General features: G+C 57.0%; 2 protein-coding genes across 2 annotated transcripts; one reads left to right on the top strand and one right to left on the bottom strand.

The window, feature by feature from the left end:
- Positions 1-2,091: 2,091 nt before the first annotated feature.
- Positions 2,092-8,070, bottom strand: LOC128814116 (uncharacterized). The gene is made up of 14 exons (XM_053989695.1): positions 7,974-8,070; positions 7,545-7,616; positions 7,386-7,457; positions 6,642-6,749; positions 5,930-6,001; positions 5,771-5,842; positions 5,649-5,684; positions 5,029-5,136; positions 4,789-4,860; positions 4,099-4,170; positions 3,825-3,896; positions 3,640-3,738; positions 2,896-3,061; positions 2,092-2,368 (listed from the first exon to the last, which is right to left on the bottom strand). Exons 1-14 carry the CDS (start codon positions 8,068-8,070, stop codon positions 2,170-2,172), a joined length of 1,317 nt encoding a protein of 438 aa, XP_053845670.1. The 3' UTR covers positions 2,092-2,169.
- Positions 8,071-14,558: 6,488 nt separating this feature from the next.
- Positions 14,559-16,479, top strand: LOC128813781 (uncharacterized). Its single transcript, XM_053989126.1, has 3 exons — positions 14,559-14,627; positions 15,267-15,441; positions 15,967-16,479. The coding sequence occupies exons 1-3, from the start codon at positions 14,600-14,602 to the stop codon at positions 16,208-16,210; spliced, it is 447 nt and encodes a 148-aa protein (XP_053845101.1). The 5' UTR covers positions 14,559-14,599; the 3' UTR covers positions 16,211-16,479.
- Positions 16,480-18,377: the final 1,898 nt, after the last annotated feature.

The following is an 18,377-nucleotide window of genomic DNA, read 5'->3' as shown; positions in this document are numbered from 1 at the left end:
GGTTAATTATCACAGTAAGTTTTTTTGTCTTGTTAATGAATATAATGAGTTGTTATACAATTAATGTGATAAGTTATTACGTTGAATGTACAGTTGTTTAAGTGTATGCATTTGGCTACTAAACAGAGAAAGGGGGGGAGTAATAAGGTGCAAGAGTAAGAATCTTCTAGAAAAGTGACATCATAGGGCGAGGACAGCAACTGGAACTACGATTGGGAAACGAGCCACCCAGTAAGTTTGCTGTGTTCCAAAATGATTGGTCAGGACTGCACCATCTTATAGAGCGATTGGCGACCAAGAAAAGGATGGTTGACAAGAGGATCCAAAGTGCACCAATCGAGCACCCCCAAGAGACTTTAAAAGATCCCTGGGTGCGGAGCAGCCGGGCTCTTTGGAGGGCACCTCGTGCCCGCAGGAACACCTTGTCACACAGCGCTGTTAGAGCTACCTCTGGCTTGTGGCGCAGGCCCTAGGCTTACCCTGAGGCCTCGGCCTCTGTTGCTCTAAGTTTTAATAAACAGGCACATTTTTTTTAAAACTCATCAGCCTCCTTTTAATTTCATTTTGCCTGTTTACCACAAGGAGGCCCAGCAGCTCCTTGCTGAGGGCCCATTACATGCAAGAACTGGCACTCAGAATATTAAATCAATTAAAAAGAAAAGGCTGGGGAAAGGCAGCAGTGAGGTGGCCTCAAAGGTTCAACTCTGCACTCTGCATTTGTCACCAACATTAGCCAAGTTCCTGTGCTTGTTTTCCTGGAGAATTTGTAGTCAACAGAACTTCAGTGCCTTTGATCAAATCAGTCTTAAGAGCAGCTTGGGGCTGGGTCAGTCATTGAGACCTGAGCACGGACTGGGGTCCAGCCAACAAAAGAACATTAGCTGCAGACCACCCATACACCTTGTCTTATTAATGAGCGCAAAGCCTTTATTTCTGCAAACAGAGGGATGTTGGGGGGATTTTTGCACCATCAGGCTGAGGCACAAGGCTCTGCATCCTCCCAAGGAGCAGAGCCAGCCCCCTTGAGTGCCAGAAGGCGCGGCCTCACTTGTAGCCCCGGTGCCTCCTGTGGCCCAGGGCACGGCCCTGGCTGGAAATGTCTTGGGCTGCAGCACAGGGCCAGGGCGGAGCTCAGCAGCCTCATCAGAGCCCAGGGCCGCGGCCCTTCCCTGCCGGGGCCCTGGCCTGGCCCGGCCCGGCCCGGCCTGAGCAGCCCGGCCTGGCCCCAGGGGATGGGCTCCGCCCGGCCGCTGTGCCCACAGCCTTTTGGGCCCATGGGTTTGCAAGAGGCTTTCTCCCAGCCTTGCAAAACCTTGGCCAAGTGTCCCTTTGCTGTGCTGTGAAGAGTAAAAAAGCCCGTCACATTTAGCCTGATGCACAGCTCATGAGGGATCCCGGCACACCTTAAGAGAGGCCAGAAATACTCCTGTGTGCCTCATGAGGGATCCCTGCCCAGCTCAGCAGAGAGCCCAAAACATCCCTGTGTGCCTCATGAGGGATCCCTGCACAGCTCAGCAGAGAGCCCAAAACATCCCTGTGTGCCTCATGAGGGATCCCTGCACAGCTCAGCAGAGAGCGCAAAACATCCCTGTGTGCCTCAGGAGGGATCCCTGCACAGCTCAGCAGAGAGCCCAAAACATCCCTGTGTGCCTCAGGAGGGATCCCTGCACAGCTCAGCAGAGAGCCCAAAACATCCCTGTGTGCCTCAGGAGGGATCCCTGCACAGCTCAGCAGAGAGCCCAAAACATCCCTGTGTGCCTCAGGAGGGATCCCTGCACAGCTCAGCAGAGAGCGCAAAACATCCCTGTGTGCCTCAGGAGGGATCCCTGCACAGCTCAGCAGAGAGCCCAAAGTATCCCTGTGTGCCTCATGAAGCCCAGGCCCAGATGATCCCACTGGAGGAAATGTGCCCTCAGCCCAGGGATGCTCAGCATGGGCTCCCCCAGCCCCTCGGGGCCCCGCCGCTGCTCACAGCAGCCCCTGCCTGGCTCCTGCCTGCCCTCACCGTGGGCATCCACGGCTGCTCCTGGGCACGGAGCTCAGCCAGTGCTGGTGCTGGCTGGGCTTTGCTGGTGGTACCACCCGGACATATCTATGACAACTCTATATTTTTATTTGAACATAAAACGTGGGCCAAGCCCTGCCCTGGCAGACGAGGCCTGCCCACCTTTAGTCATAGCTGGGGAAGAGGACCAGGGGGCTCAGGGGCGAAGGGTCTCGTTGTGGAGGGGTGAGTTTGGGGAAGGGCTCAAGAGGGTGCTGCAGCTGCGGCAGGGCAGATGGGGACAGAAGTGAAGAGCTGGGAACACGGGTCAAGTTCTCTTTGCTGGAGTTGTTAGGCTTGTCTTCTGAAGATGGGCAGAAGCACCTGTGGAGAGAGGAGTGGCTGAGGCCCCAGCTGCCAGTGGCACACTGGGACCCTCCTGCACAGCAGGGCCCAGAGCTGGCAAGGCTCCCCAGCCCGGCTGGAGCTGCTGGCACACCTTGGCCCAGCTGGACAGCTGCCCCCCAAGGCCCCGGCGAGCAGGGCACGGCTCTGGGCAGGCTCCCTGGCCAGGAGCGGGCCCCAGAGCGCGACTGCCTTGCAAGGGCAATCTCGTCCCTGCTCTTTCTCCTCCCCACCTTGCCTCACCTCTGCCCTGTGCCCCTGGGGCTGCTCTTGGCCAGGCAGCCTCAGTGGGAGCCAGCACTGGCTGCAGCCCCAGCGGGCCCCCCAGGACAAGGCCCGGCAATTAAGAGGCCAATGAAAGCACTGGGCAGCAGCAGAACCCTCAGCAGAGTTCTTGGGACAACCACAGACTGGCCACAACTCCACTGTAGCCTTACTGGGAATGTTCCCTGACTATCAGCAGCCATTAAAGGAAGCTGTCAGGTCAAGATCAGCAAAACACTCACCATTTTCTCTTCCAGCAATACCAGATTCCAACAGAGCAAATGATCAGGCACAGTGCTGCACCAAGCACAGTGGCCATCAACTTAACCAAACAAGGTGTTCCCCAGCAGAAAACTCTTCTCATGCTTTTCCAGGTCTTGTCAGCATGTGTTGAGGTGCTGGCTGCATCTGTGGGAGCAATGGGGAGTGTGAGCCCGTGCTGTGCTCCACTGCTGAGCTGGCAGCACGGTGCAGACGGACAGGAGGTCCTTGGTCTCTGTTTCCCCCAGAGCTGGGGCCTGCAGGCACCTTGCCGCCCCTTGGCTGCCACAGGACTGCCCAGTACCCAAACCCCTGAGCCTGCATGCCATAATTCCTCTGTGCTGTGCTGTACTGCTCCAAGCAATACATGTCAAAGGGTGGATAAAGACATGGAAATAGGGTTTTGGAGCTGCTCCAGGGCCCTCCCTCCTGCAAACAGCTGCCTCTCTGCATCAACCCAGAGACCGGGAAATTGCAGGGGATCTCAGGCCCATGGTGCAGTTTGGGCTCCCTGTCAGCTGCTGCCAAATGCCTTCCTGCAGAGGCTGGGGAGAAGCTGCAGCCAGGCCAGGCTGGGAAACAGCCCTGCAGGCCGTGAAAGCAGCAGCGGGGCAGCCAGGCTGCCATGGATCCCTTCCCGCTGTGCCGGGCACGGTGTGTCCAGATGTGCAGGGAACGCCCCCGGCTGCTGAGTCCCAGGGCAAGGCTGAGGGAAATGCACCCACCACCACATCTCTCCACATCACTCAGGATTTGTTCCAGATGTTTGGATGCCTCCAGGGACTTCCTCTCTCCTGTAGGTTTGTTCTTCCTTCTCAGGGGACCTTAAGAGAAATATTTGCATTTCCCAGGAATGGATCCCACAAAACCAGGGCTCAGCCTGTGGGCTCAGCAGGGACACACTACTCACCCCTGCGATGGGAGCCGGGCTTATGTGCAACATCCACCAGAGGACCTGGGAAAGTCCTCCCTGCAGACACACCTGTAACACAACAGCCACAGAAGCTTCTGTCATCTCTGCAAATCTGCACGGGCAGCACTGAGCCGCAGGAGCGCTGAGGGGATGGCGCAGGGCGAGGGCACACACGTGCATGGTTCTGCCCTGGCACCTGCAGCGATGCCCCCCTGGCTGAGCTTTGGGCTCTGAGCTGGCAGCTCTCCCAGGGGGAAAGGCCTTGACCTACCCTCAGCATCTCCCAGAGGCTCAGTAATGGATATGGGCTGGGAAGCCAGATGATCTTCATCATCACGTTTGGCTGCAAAGAAAGGCAGCACAGAACAGCTCCTGTGTCTCTGCTGAAGATTCTCCTTCAGACCAGAGTGGCAGAGAGTGCCCCTGGGTGATTGGTGGCCTCCAAGGCACTCGCTCAGCTCTGCCTCCCACTCAGGAGCAGGGGCAGGGGGAGCACGTGCCTGTGGCAGCCCCACACTGGGATGGAAGGAGCCCCTTGCTGGGCAGTCGGGGCAGAAAGGACTCCCTGGAGCTGCCAGCAGCTCGAAACCCAGCCCCAGCCAGGGCCAGGCCTTGGCAGCAGCAGCAGCAGCAGGAGCAGCTCAGGCTCCCTGGGGCCGGCAAAGGAGCTGTGAAAGGCTCAGCCCCGGGGCACAGCCCTGGGCCCGGCCCCTTCCCTCTCTGCTCTTCTCCCTGGCTGCGCAGAGCACACAGAAGGACACACTGGCATTGCACATGGGAGGAAGATGGACAGCTCCTTCTTCCCACTTACAGCGATCCTGTGGGATCACTGTTGGGCACAAGAGTAGAAATTTGGAGGACAGGATTTCCAGAATCCATCAAACTTCAAAGCATCTTAAAGGAAATGAATATTACTCTGGACAATGATCATTCTATTAGGAAAGAGTTGCTGATAACCAACCTTCACCAAGCTCCAAGACCCTTAAACCATGGTTTGCCAGTCTTTCCAAATGATGCAGGTCATGGTCCCAAGCTAGAAAGGAGCACAGATGGGAAATGTTCCATGGTGTGCTGGGATCCCCTTCGATGGGGAAGTGAGCACTGCAAGGGGCTCAGGTAATGCTGTGTGCCCACACTGCCAAGCAGCAGAGAGGGCAGCTCAAGCCTCAGCAGGGCTCAGGCCCAGAGACACAGCAATTACCTCCAGTGACTGTGCCGGGCATCGCCTCCCTTCCTGCAGCAGAGGCTGCCAATGAGCCACTGCTTCCTCCGGGAAACTCAGCCTTCAGCACAGCCTCTCTGTCCATCTCTGGAGAAGGGAAAAGGGACAGCTGGATCAGGTGGGCCTGTTCCCCAACAGGAAGGCGGCATCGTCAGGAGGCAATGCTTGTCAAATAACTAATAAGGTTCAGGACGTCATCCAAGCTTTGGAACCCGGGCAGGGCCCTCCCTTCTCCAAACGACCACCCCTCTTTATCTGGTGGTGACCAGGAAATTGCAGGGGATCTCAGAGTGTGCATGGCCCATGGTGCAGTTTGGGCTCCCTGTCAGCTGCTGTCAAATGCCTTCCTGCAGAGGCTGGGGAGAAGCTGCAGCCAGGCCAGGCTGGGAAACAGCCCTGCAGGCCGTGAAAGCAGCAGCGGGGCAGCCAGGCTGCCATGGATCCCTTCCCGCTGTGCCGGGCACGGTGTGTCCAGATGTGCAGGGAATGCCCCCGGCTGCTGAGTCCCAGGGCAAGGCTGAGGGAAATGCACCCACCACGGCGTCTCTCCACATCACTCAGTGTCTTCTCCATGTGTTTGGATGCCTCCAGGGACTTACTGTCTCCTGTAGGTTTGTTCTTCCCTCTCGGAGGACCTTAAGAGATGTGTCTGCATTTCAGAGGGATGGATCCCACAAAACCAGGGCTCAGCCTGTGGGCTCAGCAGGGACACACTACTCACCCCTGCGATGGGAGCTGGGCTTGTGTGCAGCAACCCGGAAAGGAGCCTGAAAAGTCTTCCCTGCAGACACACCTGTAACTCAACAGGCACGGGAGCTTCTGTCACCTGCTTCCTGCCAGGTTGCCAATGATTATTCTTTTAGGAACATTGACAGCATACCTGCAGGAGGCTTAAGAGGCTGGAAATCTGCATGGAGCCAAGCTGCTGGAGAAGCCTTCCTAGCATGCTCATCTAGAAGGGAGCACAGATGAGAACAATTTCCTGGTGTGCTGGGATCCCCCTGTGCCTTTGGGAACTGGGCACTGCAAGGGGGTCGGGTATGGCCGTGGGAGCCTCATGTGAATGGCCATGGCCAAAGCTGCACAGGGGCCTGGGGAGCTCTGGGCTGGCTCCTGGTCGCTCTCCACACTTTTGGTAGGCCCTGTGCAACATCCCTGGGAGGGCAGCAGGAGCAGCCTAGGGCCCTGGGGCTCTCTCCCTCCCACACAGGAAACCCTCACTATATCCTTGGGGAAAATTGCAGCAGGCAGTGCTACAATTATGGCTCTCAACCTCCATCCCTCCTTCTGCTGGGAAACTCCCCCAACCCAAGGGGGACATAGCCAGTCCCTCTCAGGACACACTGGAGCCTTGCTCTCACCCTCTGCCCTTTCCCCACCATGGGCTCCCTGTGCAGTCTCTCCCAGGTTTCGGGATGTGTCTCCCATGGAGGGACCCCAGCAGGACTGCTCAGTACCCGAGTGCCCTGAGCCTGCTCGGGATAATTCCTCTGGGCTGTGCCGCTCTTGTCCGGGCTGTGCCCCCACTGCCAAGCAGCAGAGAGGGCAGCTCAAGCCTCAGCAGGGCTCAGGCCCAGAGACACAGCAATTACCTCCAGTGACTGTGCCGGGCATCGCCTCCCTTCCTGCAGCAGAGGCTGCCAATGAGCCACTGCTTCCTCTGGGAAACTCAGCCTTCAGCACAGCCTCTCTGTCCATCCCTGGAGAAGGGAAAAGGGACAGCTGGATCAGGTGGGCCTGTTCCCCAACAGGAAAATAGCATCTTCAGGAGGCAATGCTTGTCAAAGACATTAATAAGGATCAGGAAGTCATCCAAGCTTTGGAACCAGGGCAGGGCCCTCCCTTCTCCAAACCACCACCCCTCTTTATCTGGTGGTGACCAGGAAATTGCAGGGGATCTCAGAGTGTGCATGGCCCATGGTGCAGTTTGGGCTCCCTGTCAGCTGCTGTCAAATGCCTTCCTGCAGAGGCTGGGGAGAAGCTGCAGCCAGGCCAGGCTGGGAAACAGCCCTGCAGGCCGTGAAAGCAGCAGCGGGGCAGCCAGGCTGCCATGGATCCCTTCCCGCTGTGCCGGGCATGGTGTGTCCAGATGTGCAGGGAATGCCCCCGGCTGCTGAGTCCCAGGGCAAGGCTGAGGGAAATGCACCCACCACGGCGTCTCTCCACATCACTCAGTGTCTTCTCCATGTGTTTGGATGCCTCCAGGGACTTACTGTCTCCTGTAGGCTTGTGCCTCACTCTTGGAGGAGCTTAAGAGATGTATTTGCATTTCCCCTGGAATGGATCCCACAAAACCAGGGCTCAGCCTGTGGGCTCAGCAGGGACACACTACTCACCCCTGCGATGGGAGCTGGGCTTGTGTGCAGCAACCCGGAAAGGAGCCTGAAAAGTCTTCCCTGCAGACACACCTGTAACTCAACAGGCACAAGAGCTTCTGTCACCTGCTTCCTGCCAGGTTGTCAATGATTATTCTTTTAGGAACATTGACAGCATACCTGCAGGAGGCTTAAGAGGCTGGAAATCTGCATGGAGCCAAGCTGCTGGATAAGCCTTCCTAGCATGCTCATCTAGAAGGGAGCACAGATGAGAACAATTTCCTGGTGTGCTGGGATCCCCCTGTGCCTTTGGGAACTGGGCACTGCAAGGGGGTCGGGTATGGCCGTGGGAGTCTCATGTGAATGGCCATGGCCAAAGCTGCACAGGGGCCTGGGGAGCTCTGGGCTGGCTCCTGGTCGCTCTCCACTCTTTTGGTAGGCCCTGTGCAACATCCCTGGGAGGGCGGCTGGAGCAGCCCAGCCCCCACAGGGGCTCTCTCCCTCCCACACAGGAAACCCTCCCTCAAGCCTAGGGGAAAACCATCCCCAGCGCTTCCTGTCGAGCAGGGAGCGCTCTCCCGGGAAAGGGGAGCCAGGCTGCCGGCTCACCTGCTCCCCGCACTTGCAGCGGAGCAGCCTGGGCAGCCCTGGCAGGCAGGGCCACAGCCAGGAGGATCAGGAGGAAGAGGCGCAGAGCAAGGGCCATGGTGCCTTGCCCTCTGCCAGTCCCCAGCTCTTGCTGCCACCGCTGTCCTGACACCGCTGTCCAAAGTCAGCACCACTGCTGCCACCGCTGCTGCTGCTGCAACAGTTGTGCTCAAGGACTGACTGCTCGGTCCTTGTGGTGCTGTGCAGCCACGGGGCTCTGGCACCTCTGTGACCTCAGAGCCTGCTGTGACCTCAGCCTGCTCTGACCCCAGAGCCTGCTCTGACCCCAGAGCCTGATGTGACCTCAGCCTGCTCGGACCCCAGAGCCTGCTGTGACCTCAGCCTGCTCTGACCCCAGAGCCTGATGTGACCCCAGAGCCTGCTGTGACCTCATTGCCTTGGCTGTGCCCCCAGAGTGTACCCCCATCTGTACAAATGGACTGCCCTGATTGGAAATGTTTTGCTTGATCCAAGGGCCATTGCTCAGCAAAACCTGCTGCTGGCATTGATGGTCAGGCTGTGTCCCTGGAGATGTTCTTGATGGATTCCCTCTTTTCCTGGGCATGCCACTGGAGGAGCTCCAGGCCCAGATGATCCCACTGGAGGAAATGTGCCCTTAGCCCAGGGATGCTCAGCATGGGCTCCCCCAGCCCCTCGGGGCCCCGCCGCTGCTCACAGCAGCCCCTGCCTGGCTCCTGCCTGCCCTCACCGTGGGCATCCACGGCTGCTCCTGGGCATGGAGCTCAGCCAGTGCTGGTGCTGGCTGGGCTTTGCTGGTGGTACCACCCGGACACGGGGGTGACAGCCCCATCTCTTTATGGCAACAGAAGAGATGATTTGGGAAGCTCTCAGTCGAGGTTTAGTTGAGCACTTCCAAATCATTTCCTGGCAGAAATAGAAGGCCAAACTTGCCCTTATCACAAGCAAACAGGGTGTTCCCCAATAGCAACCCGTTCTGATTCCCTTCTGGGCATTGGGAACACGTGTTGTGGGGCTGGCTGCATCTGTGGGAGCAACAGGGAGCGTGAGCCCGCGCTGTGCTGCACTGCTGAGCTGGCAGCAGGGTGCATACAGCCAGGACGTTCTCTGTTTCCCCCAGAGCTGGGGCCTGCAGGCACCTTGCCGCCCATTGGCACAGGCTGTGCCCCCCAACAAAGCCCAGCAGGACGGGAGGAGAGCCCGGGGCCAGCGCAGCTGCTTGGGCAGTCGCTGCTTTGAGGGACACGGGCCAAACCCTTCTCTGAGCAGCCCCTGCCAGCCCTGGCCCTCCCTGCCCTGGGACAGCTCCCCCAGCCCCAGGGGACAGACTGTCATAAAGTCTACAGCCCACAAAGAGATTGTCCCTGTGTCCTGGTTTAGGGCAAATTTGGGAGAAAACGCCCAAAAGGGCCCCCCCCCAGAAATCAAACCCACACGGCCCCTGCCCCCAGTCAGTTTGGGAAAAATTTCCTCAGAGAGAAGTTTAAAAAGCCTGTTTATTTAACAGGCAAAGCACTGCCCAGCCCAAAAAATGGACAATACCAGATGACAAAACCCATTTGTTGCTCTGAAGAGATGACAGATTCAGAAAATCTCTCCGGTGGATGGTGGCTCTGTTATCTGTCCCTCTGGCACTGGGAAAGGCTGCTGCCCGGAGTAGCCCCCCGTGGGCCACAAAGTGCGAGCTCTCGGTGCTTCCCCAGGTCCTGGTCCAGAGCAGGTTCGAACGGATGCAAGAAAAGGGAAAGAAAACCAGTCGAGGGAAAACTTGGACTGCCCCAGCTAGCTAAAGTAACTAAAAAGCAAAGGAGCGCGGTGTTCTGCCCCGATGGTGCCCAGACAGCACCGTGGAGTTCTGTGTTCCAGCAGACTGGGCAGCAGTGAGTGCAGTCTCTGATAACGAACTCCGTGCTTCTTCTTCTCCCCGCCTTTGCTCTCAGAGCCCGTCTGGAAGGCACACAATATAATATCCAGCATCAACAGAACACACAATCGGGGATACGAGCATCGTAAGGTCACCCTAGGACACCCAGTGATTGTGCGCTGCTTCTCTTCCCTGCAGCTGCTCCCAGAAACATCCCTCACACTGCTGGAAATGCCCACACATGGTCTGATCAGTCCCTATGCTTTTCCAGTCTGCTCTCAGAAATTTTGCAACTAGTTCACCAATAAATCCCAGGTTACCTCTGTGAATTGCACACTACAGTTTCCTTTGTTTTTTCCCAAGACCTGGAAGTTCCTGTATATGGTAATGGTCGTGAGGATCTCTGATTCTTTTCAGTCACTATTTTTGTATTGAGACACATGAAACAGCCTTCTTGCTTTTAGTTTTGGCACGTCTGGTTTTTTTCTTAGCATAATGGTTTACTTATTATCTACACATGAACTTATTTTTATTTATGGTTTTTTTTGTTCCCCAAGCAATTATTTTGACAATCTGTCGTTCACTTCTTAGTTAATGTTCCGTATATGAACAATTTTGACTCTCATTTTATCGGAATATAAAGATCTCGGAAAGCTGTATTTTTAATTTTGATGACGCTCTCTCTCCCCACTCCCAGCTTTTACAGTGATCCTTTTGGAAACATCCCTGAGGGTAGGTAGAGTTATTTGGGAAGTGCTTGGCTTAACCTGGGTAACAGATTATTATTTTTAGTGCTATAAACCAGCATTGCTTCAAGCTTCACAGCCACAGTCCTGATTTGTGGCTCACTGCATGGATGCCTGTCTGAATTAAAACAATGTTTGTGAGGCAGCTGAAGAGCTTAGACCTCAGAGATTAAAATTCCTGGGAGGAGGAAGAGGAAGGAAGGATAAAATCCTGTTTCAAAGGCTGTTTCTTCATTTCTAGGATGCCAGAAGTATGGTAGACTACAGCTGTCTTCAAATGTCATTTAATTACAGAAAAACCCTCTACAGGGCCAGACACCAGGACAAATTACTCGGCACCTTGCCTCACAATGCATCAACTTTAATACTAGTGAGAGGTAGACCTTAATTACAGTCTGATTCGAGCAAATCCACATTGTGTGAATGGCAAGAAGAATTTGCTTGTGAACAGATGAATATGTCCCACTCAAAAATGAACAAGATTTGCCTTGACTTGGAAGAAAGTAGACATGGAATGATGCAGTATTTGGGTTTTATCCAGTGAGAAATGGGGCAAGAAGCTGTAACAAGTTACCTGTCTTACAGAACACAAGTACTGGTACCGCCAATAGGGCACCCACACAAAGGGACCATCAGGACATTCCTTTCTTTCTTAACATGGGATGGGCAGCAAAATGCTGGCATTTATCTGAACTGGAAGCCGTGTTCCTCTCCTGTTTCTCCTTGAGCACACTGTGTGTTATTTGCTTCACTGCCCAGCCCATCAATCCTCTCTTGGCCATTTGCTAAACGGCACAACTGCCAAAATACAGGTGCCAGCATAATCACCCCAGCACTAATCCCACACTGCTTTGATGGAGCACAGGAGCACAGAATGGCTTGGGTTGGAAGGGACATTTAAAGGCCATCTAGTCCAATGCCCTGCAGTGAGCAGGGACACCTTTGACTAGGTCAGGTTGCTCAGAGCAGAGCTTGAATGACTGCAGGGATGGATGTCCACCTCTCTGAGCAACCTGTGCCAGGGTTTCAAAACCTACAGTGTAAAAAGTGGGTTTCTTTCATCTAGTCGGAATCAACCACCCTTTAGATTAAAACCATTCCCCCACGGTCTGGTCACAAAAGGCCCTTATGAAAAATTCTGTCCCATCTCTTTTACCAGCCCCCTTAAGGTACTGAAAGGCAGCAATCAGGTCCCCCTGGAGTCTTCTCTCTTCCAGGCTGAACACCCCAGCTCTCCCAGCCTGTCTCCAAAGCAGAAGGGTTCCAGCCCTCAGAGCATTTTGTCCCTCCTCTGGACTAGAGCCAACAGAACCATGTCCTTCCTGTGCTGGGGACCCAGAGCTGGATGCAGCACTCTGTCTTGGTAGAGACGGAGACAATACAAAGCAACACCCTCCACTTCCAGAAGGCTTCAAAGCCTGTTTTTATTCTAGCATGCATGCCTTTTCGACATTCTTACAAAGCTCCTAAGTTTACACTTTACTCATTGGTCACGAGAGACAAGCAAAGTGCCTACTGGAATAGGCAGTTGCAGGTTTCTCTTATTTATCCTTCTCTCTTTCTTGGTTTCTATGTCAATGACCTTGGTAGAAAATTCTTTCAGGGGTAAACATGGATCCTCATATCAAAGTTCTCTCTGATTCACAGAAGTTGCTGTAAAACATCTCCCACAGTACTCCAGGTGGAGTCTCACCAGAGCAGAGAGGTGGAGTCACCTCCTTCAACCTGCTGGGCACACTCCTGTGGATGCACAAGGCTGGCTCATGTCCAGCCTCTCATCCAGCAGCAGCCCCAAGTCCTTCTTGGCCGGGCTGCTCTCCATCCCTTCATGCCCCAACCTGTGAGACCAGCTGGGCTGGGACTGTGTCACAACCCTGGGACACAGCTGTTGGGCAGGATGAGCACCCGGCCAAAGAAGGCAGATCCCACTCCCCACACACCTCCAGCCTGGCCATGAGGTCACAGCAGGCTCTGGGGTCACAGCAGGCTCGGGGGTCAGAGCAGGCTGAGGTCACAGCAGGCTCTGGGGTCAGAGCAGGCTGAGGTCACAGCAGGCTCTGAGGTCACAGAGGTGCCAGAGCCCCGTGGCTGCACAGCGCCACAAGGACCGAGCAGTCAGTCCTTGAGCACAACTGTTGCAGCAGCAGCGGCGGTGGCAGCAGTGGTGCTGACTTTGGCACAGCAGTGTCAGGGACAGTGGTGGCAGCAAGAGCTGCGGGACTGGCAGAGGGCGAGGCACCATGGCCCTTGCTCTGCGCCTCTTCCTCCTGCTCCTCCTGGCCGTGGCCCTGCCTGCCAGGGCTGCCCAGGCTGCTCCGCTGCAAGTGCGGGGAGCAGGTGAGCCGGGAGCCTGGCTCCCCTTTCCCGGGAGAGCGCTCCCTGCTCGCCAGGAAGCGCTGGGGAATGGTTTTCCCCTGGGCTTGAGGGAGGGTTTCCTCTGTGGAAGGGAGAGAGCCCCCCGTGGGGGCTGGGCTGCTCCAGCCGCCCTCCCAGGGATGTTGCACAAGGCAAGGAAATCGTGTGGAGAGTGACCAGGAGCCAGCCCAGAGCTCCCCAGGCCCCTGTGCAGCTTTGGCCATGGCCATTCTCATCTGGCCCCCACAGCCTTACCCGACCCCCTTGCAGTGCCCAGTTCCCTGATGCAGAAGGGGATTCCAGCACAACATGGAAATGGTTCTGATCTGTGCTCCCTTCTAGATTGGGATGGTGACATGGCTTACCCGGATGTCCTATTGGATGAAAGCTTGGACCTCTTGGAGAATGCTGGAGGCAAGTTTTCTCTGTGTGCCTTTCCTGAGAGAATAATCAGTGCCTCCTGAGCCATTTCCCTTCGCAGAATCGCAGGGGTGAAAGTTTCTGGAAAACTTGCCTTACTCCCTTCTGGAGCCTTGAGTGATCCCACGGGATCGCTGTCAGTGGGAGGAAGGAGCATTTAGCTGTCCATCTTCCTCCCATGTGCAATGCCAGTGTGTCCTTCCGTGTGCTCTGTGCAGCCAGGGAGAAGAGCAGAGAGGGAAGGGGCCGGGCCCAGGGCTGTGCCCCGGGGCTGAGCCTTTGGCAGCTCCTTTGCAGGCCCCGGGGAGCCTGAGCTGCTCCTGCTGCTGCTGCTGCTGCCAAGGCCTGGCCCTGGCTGGAGCTGGGTTTCGAGCTGCTGGCAGCTCCAGGGAGTCCTTTCTGCCCCAACTGCCCAGCAAGGGGCTCCTTCCATCCCAGTGTGGGGCCGCCGCAGGCACGTGCTCCCCCTGCCCCTGCTCCTGAGTGGGAGGCAGAGCTGAGCGAGTGCCTTGGAGGCCACCAATCACCCAGGGGCACTCTCTGTCACTCTGGCCTGAAGGAGACTTGGAACAACTTTCTCTTAAGGTCCTCCTAGATGGAAGAAAACAGACATAGGAGACAAGAAATCCCTGGAGGCAGCGAAACATCTAGACCAGATGCTGAGAGACCTGGAGAGACGCCGTGGTGGGTGCATTTCCCTCAGCCTTGCCCTGGGACTCAGCAGCCGGGGGCGTTCCCTGCACATCTGGACACACCGTGCCCGGCACAGCGGGAAGGGATCCATGGCAGCCTGGCTGCCCCGCTGCTGCTTTCACGGCCTGCAGGGCTGTTTCCCAGCCTGGCCTGGCTGCAGCTTCTCCCCAGCCTCTGCAGGAAGGCATTTGGCAGCAGCTGACAGGGAGCCCAAACTGCACCATGGGCCATGCACACTCTGAGATCCCCTGCAATTTCCTGGTCTCTGGGCAGATCAGGAGTAGGGGCTGCTTCGATGAGGGAGGTCGTTGGCCCAGGCCCAATAACCTGGCCATTCTCCTGATTCTTATCCATGACTTTGAGAAGTATTGTCTCCTGAAGATGTCACGTCCTGGAATGGTGAATGGTTCCACCTGATCCAGCTGTCCCTCTTCCTTTCTCAAGTAATGGACCAAATATCTCAGTGGAAGGAGGCACATCCCGGAGGAAGCAGTGGCTCAGTGCCAACCTCTACTCCAGGGAGGAAGGCGATGCCAGGCGCAGGCACAGGCACAGGAGGTAATTGCTGTGCCAGGCTCAGCCGGGCTCAGCCCTCAGCGGGGCTGTGTGGCAGCAGCTCTTCCCCCAGGCCCTGCCCTTGCACGGCCCGGCAGCAGCCAAAGCTGGAGGCGCCTCGGCTTCCAGGCCTCTGGAGCTCGTTCAGAGCCCCGGGGAATCGGGACTCGCGCACCAACGCCCTTCCCGCTGCAGCTGCTCCCGGAGCTGGCCCTGAGTGCCCAGAGGCCCAAGGCACGGGAGCAGCCCCGAGAGGGAGCCCTGCTGCGAGCCCAGGGCCAGAGCCAGCCCTGGCTCCTGACTGGGCAGGGGCTGCACTGGCTCCTGACAGGGCCTGACTCTGTCCCCTGGGGCTGGGGGAGCTGTCCCAGGGCAGGGAGGGCCAGGGCTGGCAGGGGCTGCTCAGAGAAGGGTTTGGCCCGTGTCCCTCAAAGCAGCGACTGCCCAAGCAGCTGCGCTGGCCCCGGGCTCTCCTCCCGGCCTGCTGGGCTTTGTTGGGTGGCACAGCCTGTGCCAAGGGGCGGCAAGGTGCCTGCAGGCCCCAGCTCTGGGGGAAACAGAGAACGTCCTGGCCGTATGCACCCTGCTGCCAGCTCAGCAGTGCAGCACAGCGCGGGCTCACGCTCTCCATTACTCCCACAGAAGTGCTTGTCAAGTCACATAAAAACGCTCAGAATCCACCGAGTACCCCAAGAGTTTTCTGCCCCCAGGATGTGCGCAAATCCTGCATGATAGGCACAGTAGTGACACTGTTCACTGTGCCACTTTCTATGGTCGTGTGCTGTGTTGGTTTCCGGTGGTGGAAGGAAAAGAAAGAGTAAGTTGTTGCTGATCTCTACCCTCCAGCATCTTTAAATGCTGCTGATAGTCAGGGAACATTCCCAGTGAGGCTACAGTGGAGTTGTGGCCAGTCTGTGGTTGTCCAAAGAACTCTGCTGAGGGTTCTGCTGCTGCCCAGTGCTTTCATTGGCCTCTTAATTGCCGGGCCTTGTCCTGGGGGGCCCGCTGGGGCTGCAGCCAGTGCTGGCTCCCACTGAGGCTGCCTGGCCAAGAGCAGCCCCAGGGGCACAGGGCAGAGGTGAGGCAAGGTGGGGAGGAGAAAGAGCAGGGACGAGATTGCCCTTGCAAGGCAGTCGCGCTCTGGGGCCCGCTCCTGGCCAGGGAGCCTGCCCAGAGCCGTGCCCTGCTCGCCGGGGCCTTGAGGGGCAGCTGTCCAGCTGGGCCAAGGTGTGCCAGCAGCTCCAGCCGGGCTGGGGAGCCTTGCCAGCTCTGGGCCCTGCTGTGCAGGAGGGTCCCAGTGTGCCACTGGCAGCTGGGGCCTCAGCCGCTCCTCTCTCCGCAGTGCCGCTGCCGCAGCTCCAGCATCCTGGCCGAGAAGCCATGACTCTCCCTCGCCCCCAGGGAGCCCAGAGACCGTCGGGTTTGGCAGCTCCCAGACATGGCCTCCGCAGCAGCAGTTGTCCAAGAAAGCAGAGCACCAGCACTCCGTGCCTCCGCCACGGCCCCCCAGCCCGGCTGTGAAGCGGAAGCCTCCCGAGATCCCCCCACCTCCTCCCCTCCCGAGCCCCCCGCCCTGGTCCAGCTAGGGCTGGAACGGGGCCAGCCACGGCAGTGCATGGGCTACAAACAGCTTTGGACACCTGCCCTCCTGTACAAATGACATCCATTACCTATGGACAGCAGCCAGAGTCAGTTTTCATACTGTTCTAACTTCAACAGGAAGGGCTGAAGATTCTTTCCTGCCCTGTCTCATCCTTTACCACCTGGATATTCATACAGTTGGTTGCTGGCTGCATCTGTTAAAGACTTTAGTAGCACTGCATGTTTTACCCCACCTGTCAGGGAACAAAAAAAAATAAAAAAATTCTTCAGTTTAGACTTTGTTTTTAGTGTGGTTGGGCCACTCACATTTTGAGCAATTAATTTTCCATGGTACTTATTCCCTTTTCCTTACTATCCATAAAAAATTCATCTGCACATTAAAATCACCTGAATTCCTGAGATTTACCTCAAAGCCCAGAGGGGAATCTAGCGCAAAATATTCTCCCTGTGTACTGCACAACAAGAGATATTCAGAGGAAAATACAGTGGCAGCTGAGGCTTGTGGAACTCCCAGAATACTGAGCCTGCAGAGGAGGCAAACAGCCCTGGCAGTGGCTGAGGGGACTTCTCCTCACAGACTCCTCTGAAGGTGTGTCACTCCAGGAGGGAAAGCTTTTAAATCTTTGCCTTACCTTCCTCCTGTGCTAAAATGGAAGGCTCCTCCGGAGAAAAAGACTGAGCTACAAACAATTCTCCATTCCTCAACAAAGCTACTCAGACTTTCAACTTACCTTAAAGAGCAAAACCAAAAGTGGTCAGCGATTTATCACCAAAGTCGGATTGCAAGAGAAACCCCACCATATGAAGGAAAATGTTTATTAGCATCAGTTCACTTAAAAGAAACCCAATCCTGAATTGAGCAGCGCTTTAAATGAACTTGAATTCACTTTCCTCACACATCAGCTGGATTGGTTTGCTCTTTTTTTGTCCTAGAGAGAATATTCAAATGATTTGCTCTTGACAGGACTCCTTGGATGCTCCCCAAACCTGGCTCCTCATGATGCCTTGCCTGGGCTGTTCATGCAGCCTGACAGCAGCACCTGACTTTTGCCACCCTGTTCATGGTGTCTGGGCATGGCTGGTGCCACGGTCCCCTCTGGTGCCACGGTCCCCTCCTGGCTCATGGCAAGTCCCTGCTGGTGGAGGAGCCCTGCTCGTGCTGCTGCCTGCGTTCAACAAGGCCGGTCCTGCTCCCCAGCCAAAGAGAGACTAAAGTCACTGCTTTGGGCAGCTCCTTTGAACGAGTTTAACGCTTCCTCATCTCTATCCCAGAGCTCTTCAAAGCCACACAGCAACACCATAGAGTCACCTCATCGACAGAGGTGAGGAGGTCTGAGCGAAGAGAAGGTCGGCTTTCAAGCACATTGGGGTTTTTATTTAGTGGAAGCACTCACTCCTTCACCAGCCTTACTTGTCGAAGTGGATTGTGCGATGCTGTTGTCTTGCTTGTGTTGAAGAGACAGCAGAAGGGAGAAATGAGTTAAGAAATGAGAAACACACTTGGGGCGCAGGCTCGGCAGACAAACGGAGCAGGGTGGCACCTGCCCGCTTTGCCTGAATCGCTTTTCGTGCCGGACAAAGGCGGCCGCGGCTGCGCTGCGGGGCGAGCCGGGCGCTCGGCGAGCGGCGCTGGAGCGGCGGCGGCCCCGCCCCGCCCGTCCCGCCCCGCCGCGGGCCGGGGCCGAGCGCTCGGCCGGGCGGGCGCCCGGGATGCTCGGGCAGCGCCGCGGGCCGGGCGGGCGCGATGGAGCCGCCTGAGGGCTGGGACCCCTACGGGCGGCCGGCCCGGCGCACGCAGTGGCTGGTCAGCGCCCTGGCCTACCACTACGGGCTGGACCGCGGCGTGGAGAACGAGATCGTCGTGCTGGCCACCGGCCTGGACCAGTACCTGCAGGAGATCTTCCACCACCTGGACTGCGCCGGGGCGGGCCGCATCCCCGGCGAGGACTTCCGCACGCTGTGCCAGGTGCTGGGGCTGGAGGAGACGGCGGAGCCCGAGGAGTGCGCGGGGCTGTGGGACGGGCTCTCGGCCGAGCTCACCTTCCGCCAGTTCCACGCGCGGCTCTGCGGCCACTTCAGCACCCGCACGGGGCCGCGGCTGCCGCTGGGCCGGGAGAGCGAGCACATCGAGACGCAGATCCGCCTGCGCAG

This window comes from Vidua macroura, chromosome 13 (assembly GCF_024509145.1).
Source record: "Vidua macroura isolate BioBank_ID:100142 chromosome 13, ASM2450914v1, whole genome shotgun sequence".
Lineage (NCBI taxonomy): Eukaryota > Metazoa > Chordata > Aves > Passeriformes > Viduidae > Vidua > Vidua macroura.
Note: the sequence above shows the minus strand (reverse complement) of the source record. Positions and strands in the feature narration are given on the sequence as shown.